Source organism: Dreissena polymorpha, chromosome 11 (assembly GCF_020536995.1).
Source record: "Dreissena polymorpha isolate Duluth1 chromosome 11, UMN_Dpol_1.0, whole genome shotgun sequence".
Lineage (NCBI taxonomy): Eukaryota > Metazoa > Mollusca > Bivalvia > Myida > Dreissenidae > Dreissena > Dreissena polymorpha.
The window spans coordinates 15251063-15278927 of record NC_068365.1 but is presented as its reverse complement, the minus strand read 5'-3'; the positions used below and the strand labels follow the sequence as shown (position 1 = coordinate 15278927).

Below are 27865 nucleotides of genomic sequence, written 5' to 3'. Positions count from 1 at the left end.
GACGTTTTAGTCAAGTAGGACAAAATGGCGACACAAAGTCGAAGACGAACTCGTTTTTTTCTCGACCTCATTTTAATGATATTTCTGTTCATTTTATGTCTTGACTTTAGTAAGTTATTATTGAGATTTTCACCTATATGCAATTATCAAACAGTTGTTTACTGGCATACTTTTATTTCATGGTGAACCTGTCCGGTGTAAAATAACATTTGTTTACAAAATGTGTATGTTTTTGTTTCTGTTATCATAATATGATTATAGGTGCTACCTAATTTACGGGCAAAAGCTTTTTAAGTTGTTTTGATAACCATGTATTTTTATTAGATATATGGACATGGACAGGTATCTGGCAGGATTCTAATTTTCTTTCACAAACTATTGTTGAATAGTTTAAATTTTGTCGCCACTAAAAAACTAGCCATTTTGTAGCAATTCTTAAATCACATTCTAAACTACATACACTTAGCTCTATTTGATTACAATTTGAATGCAAATATTAGAATGCATCATGTTATATAATCCATATTCTAGGTTGGCGCTAAGGAAAAAAAGTTAGTCGCCAAATCTAGGGGGGTCCGGGGGCATGCCCCCCCTGAAATTTTTTGAATCCTAGATCGTCTGTTGTTCGTTTTGGGGCTATTTCCTGAGCAAAATTAAGACTATTTTAGTCTGAAATTAGCCCTTTTTTGCTTGAAAATTTTTCTTCGCTGGTGAGCCACTTGCTGACATTTTGCAGCCGATTTTTTTGTTTACATAGACACCGGTGGCGTAGTGATAAAGATACATTAACACTGTTAAACAGTTTTGGTACATGTGGTATTTAGGTTTGAAACCACTAAAACAGCTGGGCTGCCCGTCTCGGTAGTAATTATACGACATTTTATGAAATCCAAACATTTTTTTTATATATTTTTTTGTTTTGGGAAGAAATGCGTGAGAAATTACTTAGTCAGCATGAGACCGTCATTGCATGTCAAAAACCGTGAGACTCACGGCGAAAACGTGAGACTTGACAGGTAAACATTTCCGATTCTGCATTCACGTCTGCACTATTTTAGACGTCCTCCGATTGCGAACCTAACATTTGGTCATTTCCTGAGTTTACATTATTCTGTCCGCTTTCTTTTCTAAAGAATTGTGTTAATTTCTGTTGCTTCAACTTTCCATTTTCATTTGGAGCATCCATTTTTCCTGGAATCTGCAACTCACTTTCTAAATCGGTCTTTCAAGTTGCATAGCGACCGTAAAGGGAAGTTACTCTTATCTACTATTTTAGCCAATCAAAATCGTTGTTTCTTGGGAAATTAGCTATGTCAATGCCATAACTTCGCCCATCTGATTAAATGACAATTCCGTACTGGTCGATTCGATAATGTTGAATCGTAACATCTATAGCATAGGTCATTACACGGCACCCTTCAGTAATTCAGTTATCATGTAAATCGCCAAGTAACCAAAATGTTCGAAAAGTCTGGTCGCAGTATAAAGCGTGACCAATTAAGACATTAGCCATGAGGATTAACGACCTAGGCGGTCGTCATAATCCCCTGGGGCCTTTCTGGTAAGGCTGTTATCTGTGTAATCTTAGCGATGTTTCTGGCGATTTATTCGGCCTGAAAACAGGTATATAGAGTGTGCACTTGTAAAGCATAGGGTCTTTTTTTTTTAATCGCCAATTTCATGAAAATCTTATTTTTAATCGCCAGCCAGGAATTGTAATCGCCAATGGCGATTTCGGCGATCGGTAACGCTAACGTAGCATATTTTTTATTTAAACATTCAAATAACGCATAACTCAGTACATATATAAAAAGGTATGTGGTATTGTGGCTCGATTGGTCATTGTCGGCTCGGGTACTACTTACATGTTCCCCGGGTACTCTTAAGTATACTTACATGTACCCTGGGTACGGTAAATATAGTAAAACGTAACCGGGAAATTTAAAGCTTAATCGGTCGTTGTTGGCTATTTTTTAAATTAAATATATTCACATTTATGTCAATTTTCTGTAAAATTGCCTCTATATTATCGAAACTCATACTCACAAAGCATGTTGACGCAGTTTTTAAAAAAGAGAAGTTTGTTTAAGATAATCGGTAGCGCGTTTTACGACATAGGATTTTAGACGGGAATACAACTCGGGTACAGTCTAATATCGACCGGGTACGATTAAGTATATTTACCGTACCCAGGGTACATGTAAGTATACTTAAGAGTACCCGGGGTACACGTAAGTAGAACCCGAGCCGACAATGACCAATGGCGCGGTATTGTGTGGAGATACAAAACACTTCACATCATTTATTTGCTCATAAAATAATAGTTACAAAATAAGTAATACTAAAACTGTTATAAACCTACAGTACAAGAATATTTACGTATATGAAATAACAAAGTGGTGTTATTTTATTACCTTTTACAAAATTAACAATGCTGGTTTTGTACTAGCCATAAAACATTTATCATGGATTAACAAGTAACAACCAATTTATTAATTACACAATAGAAAGGAAATCATATTAATTGCATTATGCATTTACTAAACAAGCTATTTGCTACTGTTTAGAATAACACTATCTTACAGGGATTTCAATAAACGCAGAATCCTGCGTTTTGACGCGAGCAAATTAAAAATGACTCGTTTTTGACGCAACCCCTTTTTCTGCCATGCGTCATTTTGACGCATCGAAAATTTGACCATTGCGTCAATCGGTTAACATCTCGAGTTGCATGGTAATAAATCCCACTATGCTCCTAATTGAAATTAATGTTTCAGTGTTTGAAACTCGGTCTATAATCGAGGGAATACCCCGGGCGTTGTTCATCTTATCTCATCTCCTCCAACACACACGTCACCTTCTAAATAGTGCGTGTGCACTAACTGGGTAATTAGCAGCAGCGATTACGTGATAATTGATGGACCATCCGATAATTGCAGGTTTTTTTGCAGACGGCACGGTTAAAGTGAGTCGGCAAAAGTAATTTAAGAAAAAACAAAATTGATCAAAGGTCTATTAATTACGTAGATCCACTAGTAAGTTCAGCGAGTTTTGTCAATTTGTTAATCCACCGATAATTACGAGTAACACCCATCTTATATAAAATGGAACCACAGTTAATTTTTTATACTAACATATTTGGGACATGTGTAGTATTTGGATAAACAATAGATATACTAGGTTTTCCATGCATTTTTATTGTGTTTTGTTAGAAAAGCTATCATAGGGATGATGATAATATAATGACGATAAATATGTGATGAAAAGGTGCTACCGGTACATATCTTAAATTACTTAAATGTGTTAAAAGACTTAAATGTTTTAAAGGAAGTTGATTTTTATGTACCAATTCATTAAAATATGTAGTGTTTTTAGATGGTCGCTTTAGCGACCGTCTAAAGTGCTAAGTGTGAAATTCAGGTAAGACCTAGGTATGATTAACCCAATACCCGCTTGCGTATACGCGCAAGAAAGAGTTGTATAATTTATGCAAGAGATTTGAGTTCTCCAATTATGTGTATTCGCAAAAGGAACATTATATTAATATCGTGTTACATTCAATATTTTCGAACGGTGTTTTATAGAAAAGAATCAATAAACAATGATCGTATTGTACGTGTCGCGGAGGAGATTGTTTATGAATGATTAAAATAGTCCACTTTCTGCTGCGTGTGCGTGACATAGTATTTTCGCTCAGCTCATTCATAAATCTGAGGCTGGCGATAAACAAAGGGGAGTTTGTGTGAGAATAATGCAATAGTATAAGGTTACGCTTGTTTATATTCACAGGTCTCAATTAATGATACGTTGACTACGAGTTCAACAATTATTACAGGGATACGATAGACAACATAAAAAAATGTTTCATTATCGCTGAAACTGTTAAAAAAAACATTTAAATATAACAATAATATTCTCTAAAAAATGTAGTCTTGCTGTTTTGAAATAAGGTTTGGAATTTTGTTTTCTAAATAACTTAATTCAAAACAAAAGTTTAATTATAGTGTTTTTTACTTGTTAGTCGCATATTTACCGCATTATAATGTGTGTTATAATAGGCAAACCATACATTAGTAAAATTCAATCTGCCTTCGCACATAGAAGGAATGGGTCAATTAGGTGCTGCGTTTCCTTTGCTTACTTCAGTTAGAGGTCAATTATTTACGTAATAGCAATCATAAGGCTCCGGCGACAAAGGAATTGCGGAGCGTTCTTAGGTAATAAAAGTTGCAGTTGCATGGTATTTGCGTTTTGCGTCCTATTTGGTCACGTGGTTCTTTTTCGCGGGTGTTTTGGCATTCATGATATGAGGCTATTAATAGATGCGCCTGTCGATAAACAAAGGAAAGTTTACGGGTTATAACAACGCAATAGGTTACGCTCTCGCATACAACTCAATGACGTAGTACAGGTCGTAAATTGAGAGATTCGGGAAAAAGTTGACGCTTATTTATATTCTCAATTTATAAAACGTTGAACATAAGTTCAACAATAACTTCAGCGATACGATAGACAAAGAAAAGTTTCATAATTGCTAAACCCGAATATAACAAACAATTTATAATAATAATACGAATGCAATAGTAGAAGGTTAGTAGAAGGTTAAGCTTGTTTACATTCACAGTTCTCAATACATAGACAGTTGGATATGAGTTCATCAATTACTACAGGCATACTATAGGCAACCTCGAAAATGCTTTTTAATCGCTAAAACCGAAAACAACTTAATATATTATATTAAATATATTTATAACAATAAATGTCTTTTAAAAATGTAGTCGGCGTATACGCTGACTTTGAAATAAAGTTAGGAATTTACTTTTCTAAATAATTAAATACAATTAAACAAAAGTTAAACTATTGTGTTGTGTTTTTCACTTTTAAGCTGCATATTCACCGCATGAAATGTGTGTTAGCATTGTCAAACCACACATTAGTGTGAGTAAATAAAAAATATACTACGGGAGAGCACTTCATATGTGTCCTCATATGCCTTGTTATGAGTATCTTTCTTCACTATCGAAATATATCGTATGTTTATATTAGATTTAAACGCAGTTTTCTTTCGACACATTTAAAACACAAGTCATGCAAAAATGGGTCTTACGCGTTTCGGCAAGCGTTTGTTAAACCCAACATGTGCTTTTGCGCAGTCAGGCCATAGGCGATGCTGTTCGCTTTAAAATCACTCAATATGTTATGTTTTTCCTTACCAGAAGGAGAGATAGCTGAGTGGGCTATTTATATGATGGGCCCATATGGAATAAGACCCATTTTGGCATGACGAGGGTCATTACAAATCTCATTGCGAATTGAAAATGACACATTTAAGAACAATGCTTTTTGATACAAAATTGAATTGAAAATAGCAAACTTGTTAATAATGGCAGCCTATCCACACATTAAGGAATGATTTCCAGACGTGCTGACCAAGTACGGCAAACATTGTGGTATGATAATTAAACGATTTTCTCTTATCGTGACACTATACTATTTCGCTAATGATTGTTTTCTCATCTTGGAGGCGAAAATGAAATTCTGCGAGATGGATTGTAACGCATAATTGTAACAGGGCCACAATTTGTGTCGTTTGAGCATACAGAGAGTAGTCCGGAATTCCTTACACTGAACAGTGCTACATCCTTTGAATTGAGCACATACGCAGTGATGTAGCAAAAATTCAGAGGTTGTATCTCGAATCAGCTTATTAAATATTCGAAAATATTCATGCGTGTCTGTTGGCGTTATGTAAAAGTCACTAAGATGAAAACTGAAACAGCTACGCCTAAAAGCGCATTAGTGCTATATACCTATGTTTATGTTAGCGTTGTTGACACCGTGTGAACTGCTCGGGTAACAAGTAAAGCATAAACAGCAATGTTTATATACTTTCATTCCTCCATATACAAGATACGAAGATTATTGTATATTTTGAATTTGTATATGGTGTCAAAAATCAAAAGTTTTGTACACGGAACTTTCATTATGAATTTATATTCTTGGTGAGATTTGATATTAGAAAAAAATATTCCTTTAATATGATGGTGACTGCAAATTTTTTTTATATTAAGTTATCATTACCATTTTCATCATACTTTCTATGCTTTCAGAACTTCCAAAAAGCATATTGTTTTTATTTTGTCTTAGTTATTTCTATGAAATAATAAGGATGATAAAAAGTGCACACAAAACTCGACCCGTGCGCTATGACACACACTTTATAAAGTTGAATGGCGTGTGTTCATTTCAAACTTGCGATTGATTTTGAAAAATGAATTGCGTGTTAAACTATGCAATAGCGAACATCTTCAGTGCCTTCAGCGCTTTGATTTATCATGGTATTGTTATTTAATAAAGCAATATAACTTTTTAATTATTTTGTTCCTCTTAGAGCATATTTTTATCTAAAAAAATTAATAATACAAACAAAAACACAATTAACGCGCTTCAAAATTGACCCCAGCATTTTTCAATTTGACTCCTCAAAATTTCAGTCCAGGGGTCATTGACTCCTGGTTTTTAAAATCTATTGAAATCCCTGATCTTACTAAAAATGATCACAACAGGTACTTAGTGCTTTTACATACTTGTGGTAAGTTTTGTATTACTAGTTTGACATTTATTGGCAGACACTTGTCAATATACAGACTAAATTTGCATGGGAACTTTCATATTTTTTCAGCATAATTGCCTTCAAATTGTTACTTTAACAACCCTTTGGCATTGTTTGCACATCTGATCTTATTATACCATAGCTGATTTTTGTTTATAGATAGACAGATATAGACTTTTCAAAGTTCTATAAAAGTTCACACATGTTCCATCCAAGTAAACCAATAGAACCAATAAAGATCACCACAGATAATAACTGTGTGTATAGCTTGGACATTTTGATAATTCAGGAATCCCTCCTTTGTTGATTTCTGTAAACCAAAACTGTCAGTTTTGCTGGATAGAATGGCTAGTGTGATGCCCAGCTCTTGCCTTGGCAGAACAGCTTCTAAAAACTGAAAACCAACAAATATCTTAAAATTTGATCAATAATGCAGACAATTCATAAATGTCATGTTTTTCGTTGATTCTGAATCTGGAAGATTTTTTACGTAAGATTGTGGTACGAAAATCCAACGGTATCGGATTTTGTGGTTTTAGGCTTAAACTTATTATAGTGATGTGTAACCTTTCGAGATATCGGTAAAGTGCGAGCAGACAAGGTGTAAATACGTTAAAAATTAAAGCTAAAAGACTAAAAAGTTAGATCGGAATATCTTTAAATTTTCTGAATAAATGTGTTTATGATGGATTACAACGACAACTTACCAGAATATTGCTCATGATCACACGTAAAACTTCTTTCTGAGAGCGAATGGAAAATGCGTCATGAATTCTGACAAATGAACAGTAGGATGTCGTTATTGAAATACCGCGAGAATACTAGAAGAATAGAGATGCCAACTATAATGTTTAAAACAAATAATTTTTTTAACAAGCGTTTGTGATTTGTCAGGATAATAATAACAATAAGATATCAAGAAGTTCAAAGCAAATAAATTCGACAGAAATCTGAGATTCGGCAATATATTTAAGACGGGTTATGTTAGCGTAAATTGTGTTTGGTAAAGACTGTCACTATATGTTGTGAACAAGTCTTCGGCTTATACCCACTGAAGATGAGTATTCAGGGGAGATAATTGAGTAATGACTTAATTCTGGAACGGTTGCGAAGAAAAAAAATAATGCGAGAATATTTAGTGCGATTCGCTACTGAATTATGATGTCATTGATATAATTTCTCCTGAGGTATGTATTTACATGTGATTTAGCATATGTCAAAGTGTTTTTTATTTGTTCAAGGTCATAAATAGCATCGTGAAAATATATGTTGCATGGAAAAAACATTGAGACACATCCCTATGTGGTTTTCTTATGTAAATTTATGTCTAAATTTCCATATGTATTAACGGTCAATGCCCGCTTCGCGGGCTTTTGCCTGTATAATACTTCAACGACAGTCTCCAATTGATGAAATACATGCACAATGAGCGACGGATTAAGTCAGATTGAAAACACATATAATATGTCATAAATAATTTGGTCAGACGCTTTATGTAACTATGAAATCTAGTCTGCAGAGCGTTTGAATAACTAACTGTTTTCTTGCTTTGTCATCCAGGAGCTTGCTGAATAAAAGTGTCGCCGCGTAAGAATAATAATTCCAAAGAGAAAATACCAAAAATGAGCAAAGCATGTTCGATCCAGCTATTGTATAGTATGCAACCAATTTGACAAATTTGCGTTAAAGTCGAATTGGTTGCGTTTTCAATACGCATGATATTTAATTTCTTTGCGTTTTAAAACATTTTAATAGGATGAAAGATGCAAATACACAGCTCATCTGGGGCACTGATGTTATGACAATTTAAAACACAGCACTGCAAGAAGGAGAGCTATTTATAGAATAAAAAGCTGAAGCCACTAATAATAGCTGGTTCATTTACAATTTTGGACTGTAAGCCTCTTAGCCATAGAAAAAATCCTAAGTCTTCCTATTCCACAATGCCTATGTATTTATGCATAAATGCAACTTTTCCCGACTATCAATTGAAAAATAAATTATCATAGTCCCTGATAATGAGGACTTACAGGGGTCTCGCGAGTGGGCGAAGTGGGCGATTTCTTCGCCCAATTAATCTTAACTTTGCACATTAATTTCATGAAGGAGAAGTGACTTCTCCTCCTTTTAATGACTTACTTTGTGCCAGACATTGACTGATTAAAATCAATTTGATGTGGACAATTGACACAGGAGGATTCTCAGACATAAGTTGCTCCATTTACAGGTCATACAAAGATGAATATTCAAAAGAACAGTCTGGAGCTGCTATTACACTTCTTGTAATTGTTAATAGATGATGCCTTGATTAACTGCCTTGTGCTGGCTACATGTACCAATAACTATGATTCAGCAAAGTTAAATGGCCCATTAAAGCAATACTCAAGAATGATCAAATGGGAAGAGGTAACCTAGCATTGGCAATACAGTACACTCCACGCATTTTCCCCAAAAAACGCACTCCCTCCGCGTTTTTTTTCTGTTAGCGAGTGTTCACGCGGCGTTGGAAAGCGAGGTGAACTCAATAAAACGCTCGGCGTTACGCCGCCTTCGCTAATTTCCACGGCGTGTATTACTTTAGCCTAGTCGTTAAATGCAGACGATTTCCGTTCTTATCAGTGACCGCCGCGCAACACCGTCCGCGTAAGCAGTGTGCTACTCGGCATACCAAAAAATAAAATAAAAAAAATAAAATCCAGTAATTATTCAACAAGACACCGTTATTTAAGATGTGTTTCGAATTTCGTAAACACGTGGACGCCATTATAAGTAACTGTACAAAAATTTGGGAAATCGGCCTTTGTCGGAAAATCCGAGATATATTTGTCGTGTCAAAGCTTAGACCCAGAAATTACGGCCATTCAGGACTCAACTTTCGTAAAACACGTGTTCAATTAACTGTTAAACTCCACCCTTTGTTCCCTGTAAAAGATTCGAAAGGCTGAGCTAAGCACGTGCAGTTACATATTTCGACAATTGCTATTGAGTTATAAACACCCGATTGGTTTAGCATGTTGATTGCCAAACAAAGGAAGCCAATTTTGTCGGCGAGAACAGTGTGTTTTTCATGCCTTCAGACAGGAAGCGGTTTTTCTTTGATGACGTCAAACTGTCAATTCACACATATTGCGTTTTTTTGCGAGACTTTTAATTGTGTCCTCGGTCAATTGTCAGTATAGAAAAAACACCCGCTAACATGAAAACTTTGGATTAAATTATCAAAATAAAAACAATGTTGCAAACTGTGATTATATTCATTGGTAAGTATCAGTTAAAAGACGACGTTTTTTTTGTCGTAAATCAACAAGTTTACTATACAACAACAACTACTTCTACAACCACGTCGGGATCGATCTATCTTGGTTGTTTTTTTTAATTATATATATTATACTACATGTTTGTACTTGTAATAAATGTAATTTTATTTGAAAATCAGGAAGTCAAACAAAGTTAAATTGATCGTTATCTCGTTTAACGCGGAGTTTCTCCCGTGTTGCCAACGCAGAGGGCCGCCGCGTCGGCTTATCAATTTTGCTGATCGTTAACCGCCGCGGCCAAAATCATGCAAACGCTGCGTATCGCGGGATTTTCTTAATCTCCTTCCAGGTCACTTCCCGCGGAGTAGCGAGGGAAAAAAACTCGTGGAGTGTACTGTACATATGGGGCTCATTTACAGGTCTTATTTGTTATCTCTGCTGTAAAATGATATTTATGTATAATGTGTTTTTTTTATTGAAAGCAAATATTTGTAACAAAATATAAATTTGATTTAATGTTGTGTTGCTTAAAATTTACAAGGAAGTAAAGAGGAACTCACTTCTCCCTCAAATTTGAACCTAGGCTGAGCCCTGAATCCATCTTTTGAAGCAAAATATACATAAAAGTAAGATCTATGATGCAAATGTACCATTTCTCCAAAAGATGTTACCACTTCTCCCTATTTGGCTTTAAATTACAAATCTCCCATGCTGGACTTTAAATTACAATGTAAATTCTGTCATATATTGATAAAATGTGTTAAAGCATTTCCTGAACAACTTGTGCGCCATTGAACAATATTATGATGTATCAATTAATTCTATGGAAAGATTTGATATGCCATAGCAGGGTTTTTTCTGCTATGTAAAAAGGCAGACGACAAATTTCCCAGCATGCAAAGGGTTAAACTTGGTCAGAATGTTTGTCTTGTCAATATCTAGGCCAAGTTAGAATCTGGGTCATGTGCATTGAAAACTGTCGCACGTCACCAATTAACCTGTTTCAATAGTTAACTTATTTCTTATTTTTTCCAGGTATGGGTTTGCGGTGCTATTGCAGTCCATGCCATGAAAAAGATTTCAACAATACATGTCTGGCCCCTCCGAATAGTATGTGCTTCGCTGTGATTAGAATGGTGAATGAAAATGGAGAAAGAATACATGAACTTGCCTATGGATGTCTACCAGGATTTGAAGGAGGAACTACCATGCAGGTTATAAGAGATCCTTTAATAGCAATGAATAATATGCTTCTATGGTTGTAAAATATTGTATGTAAATTTTAATGCCCTCAGTAGGGTGGCAAATAGTAGTTGAACTGTCACTCTGTGCGTCCGTCAGAAAACTTTAACATTGGCCATATCTTTTGCAATACTGTGAAATCATTTATTTTCGCCAGCACGAAATTTGATCATTATTATAAAATGACGTTTTCGTCAGCACTTAAATTCGCCAATTCCTGACTGAAAAGAATTAAATGCATCAGTCAATATCCGATTGGTTTGTCCGAAATATATCGCGGTTGCGAAAAATTGTACAGGGGAAAGAGGGAGGACACTTGAGAGTCACTTGCAGGAGGTGGGACCTGTTTGTCTCATGCCAATATACTAGTCTTTTGTTATCAGGTGATGAGTAATTTGCCCCCATTAGTGTATCATTATTATGATAAGTGGATTAGTGGGACTGAATAACCATTAACGAGTGTTTGAAACCTGGGTTTGAAACAGTGAAGTCAGTTGCCAATTGGTCTTATTTATTTAATATCATGGCCAAACTAATAACAATCTTATCTTCATATGCACAAATTAGAAAAGGTGCGAAGATTTTTGGTTAAAATTAGTTTGAGCAAACTATTTGGTCAGTTTTCAATAAAAATTCAAGAGTTTTGCATCGTAAATATTTAATCATGTTAAGTACGATAATTTTCAGAAGTGTAATATTAACAGTGCATTATGGGACAGCGGTTTCATAGGGCAAAGTTCATATTTAATTGTAACAACCAACGGACAAGTGAGTTTAAATTAGATTTAATGCAATAGGATACAAAGAAATGTTTTATTGCATCATACTCAGCCATTCGAAACACATGCTTTCCGGGGATTTCCTGAAAATCGCACAAAAATTAAAGTGAATTTCTGAAAACATTTTCCCTACGTTTGGATGGAATTAATCGTCATGATTGCTAATTTCTCTTTACCTGTTACGTTTTCAATTGCTCCAAGTAACATTTATTTGAAACATGTACAGTAAAACTTGTAAAAGATGTCAATGATTAAAAAGATCGATAGCCCATAAGCACAAGCTATTTTTACACCTGTATTGTAGTTAAACGCAAACAACCAAACACAAATCAAAATGTTCTGTATTTATTTGTAATCAATGCTGAGAATGTATATACGGTAAGTATATACATCATCATTTTTTAATTTTGTTTATTGTCTTTGATCCGGATCTAATCCGATGCGTGGAGGCTGTATAATCTTCTGCAACAACACTGAAAAACACAATACACACAATGGGTAATAAAGGTGTTAACAATTAGCGCTTATCATTACAATTCTACCTAAACCAAGTCAACGCAGTCGTTACAGCAGTGCTGTACTGCTTTTGCGTTTTAGAGCAATATCACATGTCAGTTAAGTATACTATGTAATCTACACCCTTTTGTGTCAAAACCGGATTTATCTTGATTACGTTACAGACGGAGTATGTATGCGTGGATTACGTTGGATTTTAGTGCCTCATGCCTTTGGTAATTCAGTCTTAATTTGTTCAAATATGGGACATAATTGTTTGTTAGGATTTTGAATTCGCCAATCGGTCGACTGATGATATACAAAAATTAATGCTTGACGATATGTAATGGTTTCACAGTATTGAAGATAGCAACTTGATATTTATACCCCCACAAACGAAGTTTAGGGGGGTATATAGGAGTGAACTTGTCGGTCGGTCAGTCAGTCAGTTAATCTGTCGGTCTGTCTGTCGGTCCGTATTAAGTGTCCGCTCTCTAGTTCAAGTAGTTTCATCCGATCTTCACCAAACTTGGTCAGAAGTTGTATCTACATGATGTCTAGGCCAAGTTCAAACATGGGCCTTGCCAGTAAAAAAACTAGGTCACAGGGTCACTTAGTGCGTTTTAAACATTCAGCATGTTGTCCGCTTTCTAATTCAAGTAGTTTTCAACCGATCTTCACCAAACTTGGTCAGAAATTGTATCTAGATGATCTTAAGGCCAAGTTCAAACATGGGCCTTGCCGGGTCAAAAGCTAGGTCACGGGGTCACTTAGTGCGTTTTAAACATTCAGCATGTTGTCCGCTCTCTAATTCAAGTAGTTTTCATCCGATCTTCACCAAACTTGGTTTGAAGTTGTATCTAGATGATCTTAAGGCAAAGTTTGAACATGGGCCTTGCCGGGTCAAAAGCTAGGTCACGGGGTCACTTAGTGCGTTTTTTAACATTCAGCATGGTGTCCACTCTCTTATTATCCCCCGCCAGAGGCGGAGGGATATTGTTTTGGCGTTGTCCGTCCGGCCGTCCGGCACTTTTGTGTCCAGAGCCATATCTTAGAAGTGCTTTGGCGGATTTCATTGAAACTTCGTATGAGTATATATATGCATAAGAGGATGATGCATGCCAAAATGGCATTGTACAACATCTGTTAAAACAGAGTTATGGCCCTTTGTATCTTGAAAAAATGCTTTTTACTATAGGCACTTTTGTGTCCGGAGCCTTATCTTGGAAGTGCTTTGGCGGATTTCATTGAAACTTGATATGAGTATATATATGCATAAGAGGATGATGCACGCCAAATGGCATTGTATACCATCTGTTAAAAACAGAGTAATGGCCCTTTGTATCTTGAAAAAATGCTTTTTACTATAGGCACTTTTGTGTCCGGAGCCATATCTTGGAAGTGCTTTGGTGGATTTCATTGAAACTTGGTATGAGTATATATCCCCTGCCAGAGGCGGAGGGATCTTGTTTTGGCGTTGTCTGGGTGTCCGTCCGTCACTTTTGTGTCCGGAGCCATATCTTGGAAGTGCTTTTGCGGATTTAATTGAAACTTGGTATGAGTATATATATGGATAATAGGATGATGCACGCCAAATGGCATTGTGTACCATCTGATAATAACAGAGTTATGGCCCTTTGTATCTTCAAAAAAATGCTTTTTTTAGTGTCAAATATAACACTTTTGTGTCCAGAATTATATAGGCGTGGGATATCAATTCAACGAATTTGCTTGTTCAAGTAGTTTTCATCCGATCTTCACCAAACTTGGTCAGAAGTTTTATCAGATTTATCTAGATGATCTGAAGGCAAAGGTTGAACAGGGGCTATGCCAGATAAAAAAAGTAGGTCACAGGGTCACTTAGTACGTTTTACACATTGAGCATGGTGTCCGCTCTCTATTTCAAGTAAATTAAATCCAATCTTCACCACACTTGGTCAGTAGTTGTAACTAGATGATGTGTAGGTCAAGTTCGAACATGGGCCATGCTGAGTCAAAAACCAGGTCATGGGGTCACTTAGTGTGTTTTAAACCTCACCATGTTGTCCGCTCTCTTATTCAAGTAGTTTTTATCCAAACTTCACCAAAATTGGTCAGACGTTGTATCTTTATAATGTCTAGAGCAAGTTTGAATATGGGTCATGCCGGGTCAAAAACAAGGTCACGGGGTCACTAAGTGCCTTTTAAACATCACAATGTTGTCCGCTCCTTAATTCAAGTAGTTTTCATCCAATCTTCACCAAACTTGGTCAGAAGTTGTATCTAGATGGTGTCGAGGTCAAGTTTGAATATGGGTCATTCCGGGTCAAAAACTAGGTCACGGGGTATCTTAGTGCGTTTTAAACCTCACCATGTTGTCCGCTCTCTAATTCAAGTAGTTTTCATCCAATCCTCACCAAACTTGGTCACAAGTTTTTTCTAAATGATCTCTAGGACAAGTTTGAACATGGGCCATTCCGGGCCTAACACTAGGTCAAAGGGTCACTTAGTGCGTTTTTTAACATTCAGCATGGTGTCCGCTCTCTAATTCAAGTAGTTTACATCCGATCTTCACCAAACTTGGTCAGAAGTTTTATGGAGATGATCTTAAGGCCAAGTAAGAACATGGGTCTTTCTGGGTCAAAAACTAGGTCAAGGGGTCACTTAGTGCGTTTTAAAAATTGAGCATGGTGTCCGCTGTTTTTTGTGAAGAGGACATGCAAAATATTATGTGTCAATACGGTATGTGGGGGTATTTGTCATGTCTGTGACAAAGCTCTAGTTGTCATGCATGTGTATCTCAATGAGCTGCACATTTTGAGTGGTGAAAGGTCAAGGTCATCCTGCAAGGTCAAAGGTCAAATATTTGGCTTCAAAGCGGTGCTGTAGGGGGCTTTTTGTTTCTGTCAAACACTGCTCTTGTTTAAACATGTATTACATATGAGCCTCACTCTGAGAAAAACAGTTTTCATGCCAGGTGTTTTTATCCAATTGGGAAAAGTACCGGTACCAACCCAATTGGGAAAATTATGTGCCCAAAACCTGAAATTGGGAACATTTGTGTTGTGAAGTCTTCATACTGGGAATTAAGTGTATTGAATTTTTTGCTCCCAAATACTTTAAAATTGAAAACTGAATGTCATTAAGTTGTCAATTTTATATTTATTATATTATATTTATATTTGGTGTATTTTATTTTTTCTCCCAAATTCTTAAAAATTGAAAACTTAATGTTGTCAAGTTGTCAATATTATATTTACTTACATTAGGTTCAAGCCATAGAGCTGCAGGGAAACTAACTAAATGTTGCATTTTATTGATATACAAAAATACAATTTCTTCTAGTTTCTTTCAGTTGGGAATTTGTTTGACAGCAATTGGGATATTTGTAGTTTTTTATGCCTCTGAAGGAGGGCATATAGTGATCGGACTGTCCGTCTGTTTGCGGTCTGTCCATCACACTTTGCGTTTAGGTTTCAAAAAATGCTCATAACTTCTATGTCCCTTCAGATAGCAATTTCATATTTGGCATTCATTTGTATATGGACAAGGCCTTTCCATATGCACACAAATTATGACCCCTGTGACCTTGATCTTGAACTAAGGGTCCGCGTTAAGGTTTCGAAATGTGCGTTTAGGTTTCGAAAAAAGCTCATAACTTCTATCAAGCATTTATAGGGGGCATATGTCATCCTATGGTGACAGCTCTTGTTCCTTATTGGGAAAGTGCTGTTTTCCGGTACTTTATATAAAAGGAAAAAATCTCTGAATGCATGTTTGAAAAGTGTTGTCCCTGATGTGCGGAAAGTGTCCTACCATAAAAGCCTAAAGTGCCCTCCTGATTATCCTGTGGAGTCTGCGCAGGCTAATCAGGGGCGACACTTTTACGCTATTTTTCTATTAGAGGAAGTCTCTTCTTAGCAAACAAATCCAGTTTAGGCTGAAAGTGTTGTTCCAGCAGTCAACACATTCTTATCTTTGACACAAATGCATTAAGCCCTATTTTCCGAGAGCAAGAAAGCTCAAATGTATTACATTTTATATAGAAATGGAAAGTTAAAAAAACCTGTTCCCTTCCCCCCCCCCCCCCCCCCCCAACAAAAAAAAAAGTTTATTATATTGTTCGAGAATTTAAAAAAATCCTTTTGAGTATCAAAATATGTTTTAAACTTATAAAAAAAAGGTGTTCCTGCTACAATTTTTTTCGTTTTTCTAGACGTGTTATTTTCTTAAGCTCATTTCATTATTGGGCATTTCACTTTGTTAATTTCAGTGCCAGATCAGTTTGGTTCCTCACAGTACCCCAACTGCCATTGAATGTTGTGATGACAGGGACAGATGTAATGAGGGTGTGAAGCCAGTCTATGTAGAAAGGTCCACCACTACAAATCCAGGCAAGCATGATACCACACTGTTGTTTGGCTGTTCGCTTTTTATTATTTGGATCAAGGTCAATGTCGCAGTTTTTTGAAATTGTTTTCCCTTCAATTACTTGAGTTTGCATTGAGTTTATTGGGCTGAAATTTTTTGTGTAAGTTTTCTTACATGCTGACCAAGCTTGAAAATGCTCTATTATATACATCAAATCAAATGTTTAAAACCTGGTTGTGTGATATCGCCATGTTTTTTTGCTTATTTTTGAACAAATACATTCTCTCTTGTCTGCTGTTCATGTGAAAATAGTGATACATGTATGTTACCAAGTCTCTGTAAAGGTACTAACTGAAAACACAGGCACTGAACTATATACTATATTCTTTATATATTTGTTAGTTTTTAGTATATTAGTATATTATCCTTTTAAAGGATCAGATTTGACATATATGACTGTAATAAAAAAGCAATGTACATGATTTGTTTTCAGAAACTGTCCCGAGCCAGTACACCGGTCCTCAGAACATGACCCAGGTTGCCCTCCTCCTGTCTCTAGTGGTCTGCTTTGCTGTACTGGTGATCACTGCCACAATATTCTATCTCAGGTTGGTCTCTTTGAAGGATATTGAGAGCCAAACTTTGGGAAAACAGGGGGCTTAATGCATGTGCGTTAAATGTCGTCCCAGATTAGCCTGTGCAGTCCACATAGTCTGATCATGCAAATGAACCTTGCTGTGGGAATACAGGGTTGAATGCATATGAGTAAAGTGTCCTCCCAGATTTTTGTGTGCATTTCACATAGGACAATCAGGGACGACACTTTCCACTTGTGTTGTATTTTTCATTTAAATGAAGTCTATTCGTAATGAAAATCTGATTGAAGCGGAAAGTAGTCACTGGAAAGCCTGTGCAGTGTGCACACGCTAATTTCGTTGACTCTTTTTACACATGAATAAAGCAAAGTTTTCAGCAGGTGGTGTGAAATATTGTTTCGTAATTAGGATCTTAAAATGTAACGGCCAATTGGCCATGTAACGATGAAATAATGATTATAGTCGCACAAAAAACAATTTTATCGTTTATTAAATGGCTTTTTTACTTTAAAATAATGACAAAATGTTTTTCTGCGTCACTAAATGTTGTATTCTGAGCCATGGATAGCCAGGATAATTGTATGTGAGCCTCATTCTGAGGAAAGGGGGCTTAATGCATGTGCAGTAAGTCCCAACCCAGATTAGCATACAGGCTAATCAGGGACGACACTTTACCGAATGCATTAAACCCCTGCAAACTGCCACTTGACTGCAGGTTCCGCAAGCGAGACCAGGACCGGGAGAACATGCTTCAAGACATCGAGAAGAAAGGCATTCTGATTCCCCACGATGAGACCCTCTCTGACATGATTGACCAGTCGTCAGGCAGCGGATCAGGACTTCCTCTGCTGGTAATACACTGATGCTTGTCAGAGTAAAACTGGACCTAATGCATTGCGTAATGTGCAGTCCCAAATTAGCCTGTGCGGTGCATTAAGCCCAGTTTTCAGAAGGAGCTCAGTTGATTCTTTTAGAGAGGATGAGGGTGGTGTGACTGCATTGTTGTGGAAATTAGGTACATGTTCTGTTGTGTAAGCAAAATTTAATAGAGCATGTGTTCATATGTTTTGAAGGCTTGACAATATTTGTTGGTGACTTTAATTATGTGAAGTTAATTCATAGAAGATTAAGCACTGTCAACACATTTTTTTCAATAGGACTGTCATAATAAGCCATGTTATGAAAGTATTGTAAGTACTTTTTTGTTACGCAATAGGATTAACTTTAATAATTTGTTTATCATAAATAGCTAAGTCTGCTTGTCTTTGCTCAAATGGCTCTCTTATATATTGAATTTAAAATCTAATCAGATAAAAAACTGATTTCTAATCTATGGAACTTCAAAAAACATGTTTTGTAGTGTTAACATTTATTTGTTTGTTGACATCTAATGAAGAAATCGATACATGATCAAAAACTTATTTGTTCTTTTTCCCAGGTTCAAAGAACAATAGCCAAGCAGATTCAGCTGGTAAAGTCCATTGGAAAGGGCCGATATGGTGAGGTATACAAGGCCAAATGGCGCGGAGAAAATGTGGCCGTGAAGATCTTCCTGACCACGGAGGAGGCCAGCTGGTTTAGGGAGACGGAACTGTACCAGACTGTGCTACTGCGGCACGATAATATACTGGGTCAGTCGGTGAACCTTTACCTGGCAGAACAGAAGCTATATGCAATCATCATAAAACCAGAACAGCCTACGAGCAACTCCTGTTGCTCCTTAGAATCTTAGGGTTGAAAATGAAGTCACCATTATATACTGGGTCAGTTGGTAACCCTTTCTTGCTCAAAGGCAAGGTGAAATTCACAGGCTGTTCAGCTTTTGTGCTTTTGTTGCTCATCAGAATCTAAGGGTTGGAAATGAAGTCATGATAATATACTCGGTCAGTCAGTAACATATCACTGTGACATTTGTATGTGTCACTGAGTGTTGTAAATTGCTGGCGTTGAGGTATCAGATGAAGGGATAGTATATAGAACAGATGGCACAAGAATCTAAGGTTTCTCATTATGAATAATTAGACTGGAATTGATGGGAAACATATAGAGCAAAGACAGTTGACATTATTCTTATAAAAGAATTATTCTGAAATTGGCTGAAGTTTGGTTTGTAGGTTAAGGAGATACATTTGAATAATTTTTTGCTCTGAATATAGGTTATGTTAGTATTTGATTTCTATTCTCTTACTTAACTCTTCCCTTGGTTGTTTTGTATATTTTAAATTAGGTACTAGTTTGGCACCAATACTTTTGATAAAGAAGCCAACTGATTTTAGTTTTTCTACAATACCTGGTATTTACCAAAAGCTTATTCAGAAAGCAAAAAAGCAAACGCCTCACTTAAAAATATTTTCAAACATTTATGTAAGTTGCATGTTAATTAGAAATATTAGTAGTCAATGATTTATTGATTTTTGCGACTGGTAGTGCTAACATAGGTCTTTATTAGAGCCTAAATATTGGAACACTAGGCATAATGCATGTGGGTAAAGTGTTAGAGTAGAAACATGCTAATCAGAGACGGCACTTTCTGCCTTTAAGGCATTTTGAGCCCTACTGGCCGAAGGCCTGAAGAGCTTATGTCATGGCGTGGTTTCCGTCGTCTGTGCGTGCGTGCGTTAGACTTTCTTGTTTACGCCATTAAGTCCACAGTTTTCATCCTATTCTTTTCAAACTTGTTCAGTGTCTTTATATTAATGAGGACTCGAACCCTATTGAAAATGGGTTACATCAGAGTAAAAAGTCCAGAATTATCTCCCCTTGAATTTGAGAAAATTGTGAAATAAGGCTCGTTTACGCAATAAAGTCCACAGTTTTCATCCAATCATTTCCCAACTTGCACAGTGTCTTTATCTGAATGATGAGTCAAACCCTATTGACAATGAGCAATATCGGAGTTATAAGTCCAGAATTATCTCCCCTTGAATTTGAGAAAAAAATTAAAATCTTGAAAATTTTGCCATAACTTTTGCAATATTGAAGATAGCAACTTCATTTTTGGCATGCATGTGTATCTCATGGAGTTACACATTTTGAGTGGTGAAAGGTCAAGGTCATCCTGGAAGGTCAAAGGTCCAAAAAAAATCAAAGCGCCGCAGAAGGGGACATATTGTTTCCGACAAACACATTTCTTGTTTGTTTACATATAAAGTTCTATCCTTTTGAAACTTTAACGGATGTTTTAAATCATCAAGGGCCAGAACCCTTATGTCCACCTTATTGTTGAAAAGGAGCCATTTGAAGTTTAAATTTTACGTTTCTTCTTGTTTATGCGAAGAATTTCCCATTTTGGAACTGTTTATTTAAAAAATTCTCAGATTGTTCATATTATCAAGGGCTTGAGCCCTATTGATTCCAGCCAGTAAAGCGATTCAGGCCCCCCATGGGCCTCTTGTTTGTTTAAAGGAAGTCTCTTAGCAACCAACAAATTGAGGCAGAAAGTGTCGTCCCTGATAAGCTTGTGCAGACTGCACAGGCTTATCTGGGATGACAGTTTAGGCACATGCGTTAAGCCCAGTTTTCCCAGAACGTAGCTAAACTTTACATCATTCCCATGTCTTTGTGTTGCAGGGTTCATAGCTGCGGACATCAAGGGTACCGGCTCATGGACCCAGCTCTTCCTTATCACTGATTACCATGACAACGGTTCCCTGTACGACTACCTGACAGAGAACACCCTCGACTGCCACGACATGCTGCTCATGTCGCATTCCATCGCATGTGGTCTCTCTCATCTTCACAATGAGATATTCGGCACTAGAGGTACAATAAGTTTGAGTGTAAAAGACTGTGTTTCTGTTAGCAGTACACTGTGATGGATGTGGTGTTGGGCCTCTTTGCTCTTGATGAAGTTTGATTCATAGTCACGAGTTTTACATATATGCTTAAGTATTTGTCCTGTTCTGACTTCATTCTGTCTAACTTACTAATGGGTATGCCATCAATATATACGCCTCGCACTGGGAAAATGGCGTTTGATTTGCGGAAAGTGTCGTCCCAGATTAGTCTGTGCAGGCCAAATGGGCTAAACAGGGATGAAACTTTAGGCCTTGACTGGATTTTCGTTAAAAGAGACTTCTTTTTAATTAAAAATACAATAAAAGCTGATGATTTGAATAAAAATAAAATTATATTAGGTATTTCTATAAAAGTAATTTGCATTATTATATTTCAGCCATTCTAATGTGAAAACTAAGTTAATTGCATTCTATTAGTAACAAAAACAATATAATACATTGCAGTTTATTGGTATAGGTGTCATCTTCAGGAGTTTTTTTGGCCCCGATTTTATAGTCGAAAAACGGCTATATGCCCAATCCCAAATAGTATACTTTTTCCCCAAAATGTGCCAAATATTTCCCAATTTAAAAAAAATAAATATTTTTTTTTAGAAAGAAGTGTCTACTGTAATGCTTATTTTATCTCAATTTTAATTCAGTTACATCTAACAAAGTATATAATAATGATTTATATGATTTCGTTCTTTTAATTTGAATTATTATAAAGAGTTATATCAAATTACTAGTTCACAAATCAGTGGACTTTTCGCGCGAAAAAAAAGAAGGCTATGGAATTTATTTTCCCAATTTCATGAAAATTCCGCTAAAATTCTCAATTCCAAAGCCATGGGCTATCTTCCCAAAAAGTGGGGAAAAAAACCTGATCATAAAAAAGGAGGTAATGGATGATATTCTTCAAATGGTCCAAATGATATGGTCCAAAATAGAGGAAAATATTCATGCAACCTAGTTAAAGCAAGATTATGCAGTTAAACTTTCTAAACAAATGTATATCCCATGTATTTTGTTTGCAGGCAAACCAGCCATTGCTCACAGAGACATCAAAACCAAGAACATACTTGTGAAGAGAGACGGCAGTTGCTGCATAGCAGATCTGGGGCTGGCTGTGAAATATGTCAGGTACTCACCATTAACCCTTTCCCACTAAGAAGCAAAAGGCAAATGGCCATATGCAACCAGCAAAAAACCAGAACAACCTGCGAGTAATCACAGGCTGTTCCGGTTTTATGCTGTTCGCTGCTCATCAGTACCTTAGGTTTTCAAATGAAGCCTTTATGACTTAAATCTTGTAAGAAAGGTCTTCAATTTAATTTGATTTTTTAAAAGACTGCAGAGGCGTCAAAGTGCATATCTCAGTTGTAAAGTGATTAAATCTTCTAATTAAGTAATCTATTTAAAGCAATTAGTTTATCAATTCATACCAAAACATGGATGAATAATGGTAAATAGGTCTTTAACAGATGATGGCTTTGGAGACATATCATGCATCAAATAAGTGTTAGTTGGAATGAAGACTGTGATTATATTATTGATTTTTACTTTCTGTTTTCTAAAATGAAAGGTTTTATGTGAAATCAATTTTGCATCATATTGAAGAAGTTTTATCTTATTAACTTTGTGTTTCTGTTTTAATTTGGTGTTAAAAAGCAAAGAGCCATTGATTAAATGCAAATACTATTACTAGGGTTGAAAATAATGCAAAATAAAAAACTGTAACTTCAGCGAAACAAACGAGGTGGATGTTGCTACGAATACTCGTCAGGGAACAAAGCGTTACATGCCTCCCGAGGTTCTAGATGAGTCCATTAATGTGTACTCATTTGACGCCTACAGGCAGGGAGATATGTATTCATTTGGCCTCTGCGTGTGGGAATTAGCTAAACGAACAATTATTGGAGGTATGCTTTACTTTTAAAGAAAGATTTGTTGTGAACTTGTATACAATTTAGATTATTTTTCTAAAAAATGATGCGAGATAAAATTAGCCCAAAACAACTCGTGAATGTATATATATGTCTTCCAAAATATCATTCTCGCAAGTTTTTCCTGATCATTTTAATATAATTATATCGCTCCATTGGTTCAAAAAGGTACCATGTGACATTGAAAATAGAAGGCACATGGTACCTTTTTGCACCAAGGGGGTGATATGACCGCTGTTACGCAAAATGGCCCTTTTTTTTATAATAATCAAGCAGACTGACTGTGATTCCCTGTCTGCTATAATATTATGCAAGGTTTTTTTGGTCTCATAAGCAGACATGGTCGCCCTTGACCTGACTGCGCAGGCTGGTCTGGAGCTGTGTGAGCCCCATATGGCATAAGACCCATTTTCCTATGAAGCAGCTCATATATGTATTAGTCACATTGTACATTTTAAGCAGAGCAAATGTGGCAGAAGTTTTGCTCAAAATTCGCTGTAAAACCCTTGCTTAACTGTTGTTTATTGTGCAGGTGTTGTGGAGGAGCAGGTTATACCCTACCAAGATCTTGTGCCATCAGACCCAAGCTTTGAAGACATGAAAGTTGTAGTGTGCGACAACAAGCAGAGACCAGATATCTCAGAAAGATGGATGCAAGATGACGTACGCTTCACTTCTTGTTGTTTTGTATTTTCTACAATTGTATTACTGAGAACTTTGTATGTAAAACTTAATAATGTGTATCTCTTTAGAAAGATCTAAGAAAATGTTATTTTATTTGGAGTTTAAGTTTTTATTTTTAAACTTTCCCCTTTTTAGCTCACCTGAGCACGTGTGAGCTTTTGTGATCGCTTTTTGTCCGTCGTGCGTCGTGTGTCGTCAACATTTTGCCTTGTCAACAATCTAGAGGCCACATTTATTGTCTGATCTTCATGAAATTTGGTCAGAACATTTGTCCCATTGATACCTCGACTGAGTTCGAGACTGGGTCATGCTGGGTCAAAAACTAAGTCAAAAAAAAGAAAAACCTTGAGAACACTGTAGAAGTCACATTTGATGCCAAATCTTCATGTAACTTTTTCAAAATGTTTGTCTAAATGATATGTTGGTTGAGTTCAAAAATGGTTCCGGTCTGTTGAAAAACATGGCCGCCAGGGGGAGGGGCAGTATTCCTTATATGGCTATAGAGAAACCTTGTGAAGACTCTAGAAGTCACAATTTTTGCCAAATCATCATGAAACTTGGTCAAAACATTGGTTTCATTGATATCTCAGACGAGTTCGAAAATGGTCCAGATCAGTGAAAAAACATGGCCGCCAGGGGGCGGGGCAGTTTTCCTTATATGGCTATAGTAAAACCTTGCTAACACTCTAGAGGCCACATTTATTTCCAATCTTCATGAAATTTGGTTGGAAGACTGGTCTCAATGATATCTTGGATGAGTTCGAAAATGGTTACGTTTGCTTGAAAAACATGGCTGCCAAGGGGCGGGGCTTTTTTCCTTGTATGGCTATATATGGCTATAGTAAAACCTTGTTAACACTCTAGAGGCCACATTTATTGTCCAATCTTCATGAAATTTGGTCAGAAGATTGGTCTCAATAATATCTTGGATGAGTTCGAAAATGGTTACGTTTGCTTGAAAAACAAGGCTGCCAAGGGGCGGGGCTTTTTTCTTGTATAGCTATATATGGCTATAGTAAAATCTTGTTAACACTCTAGATGCCACATTTATTGTCCGATCTTCATGAAACTTGGTCAGAAGATTCACTCCAATAATATCTTGGATGAATTAAAAAATGATGCTGGTTGGTTGAAAAACATGGCTGCCAGGGGGCGGGGCATTTTTCCTTATATGGCTATAGTAAAACCTTGTTAACACTCTAGAGGCCACATTTATTTTCAGATCTTTATGAAACGTGGTCAGAAGATTTGTCCTAATGATATCTTGGATGAGTTTGAAAATGGTTTTGGTTTCCTTAAAAAACATGGCCACAAGGGGGCAGGGCATTTTTCCTTATATGGCTATATATCATGCTTTAGTAAAACCTTGTTAACACTCTAGAGGCCACATTTATTGTCCGATCATCATGAAACTTGGTTAGATGATTTGTCCCAATAACATCTTGGATGAGTTCGAAAATGGTTCTGGTTGGTGGAAAAACATGGCCGCCAAGGGGGCATGGCATTTTCCCTTATATAGCTATAGTAAAACCTTGTTAACACTCTAGAAGCCATATTTATTGTACGATCATCATGAAACTTTGTCAGAAGATTTGTCCCAATGATATTTTGGACAAGACCCAAAGTGGTTCCAGTTGCTTGAAAGACATGGCCACCAGTGGGCGGGGCATTTTTCCTTATATGGACTTATGAATCTTCATGAAACTTTGTCAGTATATTTGTTTAAATGATATCTTGGATGTGAATAAAATTGGTTCTAGTCTGTTGAAAAACATGGCTGCCAGGGTGTTCACTAGTCGAAAAAGTTGGTATGAACATATTACTCTTATGACATATTGGGCTGCACAGAACAGGTCAGTTCCTTTGAATCTCAGGTGAGCGACTTTGGGCCTTTCAGGCCCTCTTGTTTTATATTGTTTGTTAAAAGAAAGTATTCTTAACAAAAATTCAGTTTAGATGTAAAGTGTTGTCCCTGATTAGCCTGTATGGACTGCACAGGCTTATCTGGCACAACACTTTATGCACATGCTTTAAACCCCCTTTTCACAGAGCGCGGCTGAAATGTAGTTTGAGAAAGTTTCAATAATGTTTTCTAGTTAAGCATGTGGAAAATTAACCTGTTTACTATGATTGTATGACAAATAGGTCTTTTTAAACCTTAGCTGCTCAGAAGTGAAGTGCAAATGGCTATAGTCAGCAGCATAAAACAACAGCCTGCAAGTAACTAGCAGTCTGTTCAGGTTTTAGGCTGTTTGCTGCCACTCAATATCTTAAGGTTGGGAATGAAGCATTTTAAACTTGAATCTAGTAGATTCATTTACAATTTATTTTGATTTTCTAAGGGACTGCGGATACAAAAATAATTGAGCTGAGTGGTTAATAGATAAGATGAGTGTGTAACCCTTACGTTGACCCCATTGTTTTAAATCTGTTGCAGATAATGAAGGTGGTTACCAAGGTGATGACAGAATGTTGGAGCGGCAATCCAGCAGGCCGACTCACTTCTCTCCGTGTGAAAAAGACTCTTGCAAAGCTGGAAGAGATATTGCAAGCAACAGAAAAAATTGAGAGACTAAAAGCCATTCAGCCTTGAGGGGTGTTTTGCCCTTAAAAACGTTTGTAAAGACCATTTACCATTCCATGACTGGATGTGCTTTAAGCAGGTGTTTAGAAATAAACCTCCCGCTGTGAAAAAGGGGCTTAATGCATGTGCGTAAAGCTTCATCACAGATCTGCCTGTGCAGTTGGCACTGGGTTTTACGGGCACAACACTCCTTTTATCCTGGATATTTGTTTATTCTCTTTTAGAGACTTTACATGAAAAAACTGCATAGAGGTGGGCAGTGTTGTCCTGTGTGGGCTGCGCAGGCTAATCTGGGAAAACACTTTTTTCACCTGCTGGAAGCCCTTTTTTCCTAGAGTGTGACTCATATGTATCCAAGTGAGAAGACTAAAGTGGTTTTGCATCTCTCATAGCTGAAACTTAATATGCTGTAGTGTGCCAACATGTTTGTTGATTGTGCTCATGTGATTATGAAGGGTTGAGCTCATTCAGGTCATTTATGACATTGATTATGAGATCATAGTTGTGCTGAGCACACTGAGGTTTTTAAGGTGTACAGTTTTTAGTCAGATGTAATTCGTTTAGGCCAAAGCAGCAACTCAAATTGTTGTAAGGACTGAATTTATGACTTAATTCATGATTGTCAGAGAAATAGTGATTGTTCAATGTGTGTATGGTAGTTAATAGAAATCATGGGTCAATTTCTCCTTTTAAAGCAATTGTGAATATCCCGGTACATGTATATGGTGCCATTTAGTACCAGTTTTCTTTTTTAATTTTGTAAGTGGTACAGACATTGTTGTAAAATATATTCAAATACAGTGCTTTGTTACAAGATGGAAGTTATTTAATTAAAATAAATATATGAATGTTAGTTTTTACGTTTTGATAGTATAAGAATTTTAAAATAGAAGTGTCATTTTATAGTTTGTTGTGACATTTAAGGTTGTATTGCATGACAACTGTACTTTATAACTTGTACCCTGTAATATTTTCATATGTAAAAGTATTATTCTTGTAGTAAAGAAGGCTATTTAAGTGGTATTTTAACAGAGTTTGTGAAACTAACTGAAAACGGAGACATTACCTCTAAAGGGTTGGTGATCTTATTAAATGTATTTATATATGATTACCTCCTCATAATTACATTTTATTGCAATCAAAATACTAAGATATTGTGTATTATATAGAAACATGATACAGATTTTTCTTATTAATGTTTCAACAGTTTATAAAATGCTGTATTTTCTGTTATTTAGATTCATAGGTGCTTTTGCACTCACATTAACTAAGCAAAGAATTTAGGACAACAAATGTTCAGGCTTCTATAAAGATAAATGTTCTATAAATGTTTTATAAAGATGGGCGAAGAGAGCATATGACTTATATATATATATGACAATGGCACATTATTTTTAGGTGATATTTTGCGAAGAATGCATAATTGAACGTCATTTTTATTTATGGCAATTATTTAACATGATGTTCTGTTTCACTTCTTTACTACATCGGTGCTAATTTAAATGGCAGTAGTATCTTAAGTGATGAATAAAAAAAATTAATG

The 27865-nt window shown here is 36.3% G+C and overlaps 1 protein-coding gene across 1 annotated transcript; it reads left to right on the top strand.

Annotated features, from left to right (window-relative positions):
• LOC127850422 (bone morphogenetic protein receptor type-1B-like) lies at nt 1-27175 on the top strand. The gene is made up of 11 exons (XM_052383446.1): nt 1-109; nt 10906-11084; nt 16639-16759; nt 17230-17344; nt 18048-18183; nt 18771-18963; nt 20903-21094; nt 22146-22251; nt 22855-23030; nt 23587-23717; nt 26176-27175. Exons 1-11 carry the CDS (start codon nt 25-27, stop codon nt 26329-26331), a joined length of 1590 nt encoding a protein of 529 aa, XP_052239406.1. The 5' UTR covers nt 1-24; the 3' UTR covers nt 26332-27175.
• Nucleotides 27176-27865: the final 690 nt, after the last annotated feature.

Coding starts and splice junctions, on each gene's coding strand:
- LOC127850422 (XM_052383446.1), top strand. CDS start 25: ATGGCGACACAAAGTCGAAGACGAACTCGTTTTTTTCTCGACCTCATT. Junction 16,760..17,229: donor GTCCACCACTACAAATCCAG/GCAAGCATGATA, acceptor ATTTGTTTTCAG/AAACTGTCCCGAGCCAGTAC. Junction 21,095..22,145: donor TGAGATATTCGGCACTAGAG/GTACAATAAGTT, acceptor TTTTGTTTGCAG/GCAAACCAGCCATTGCTCAC.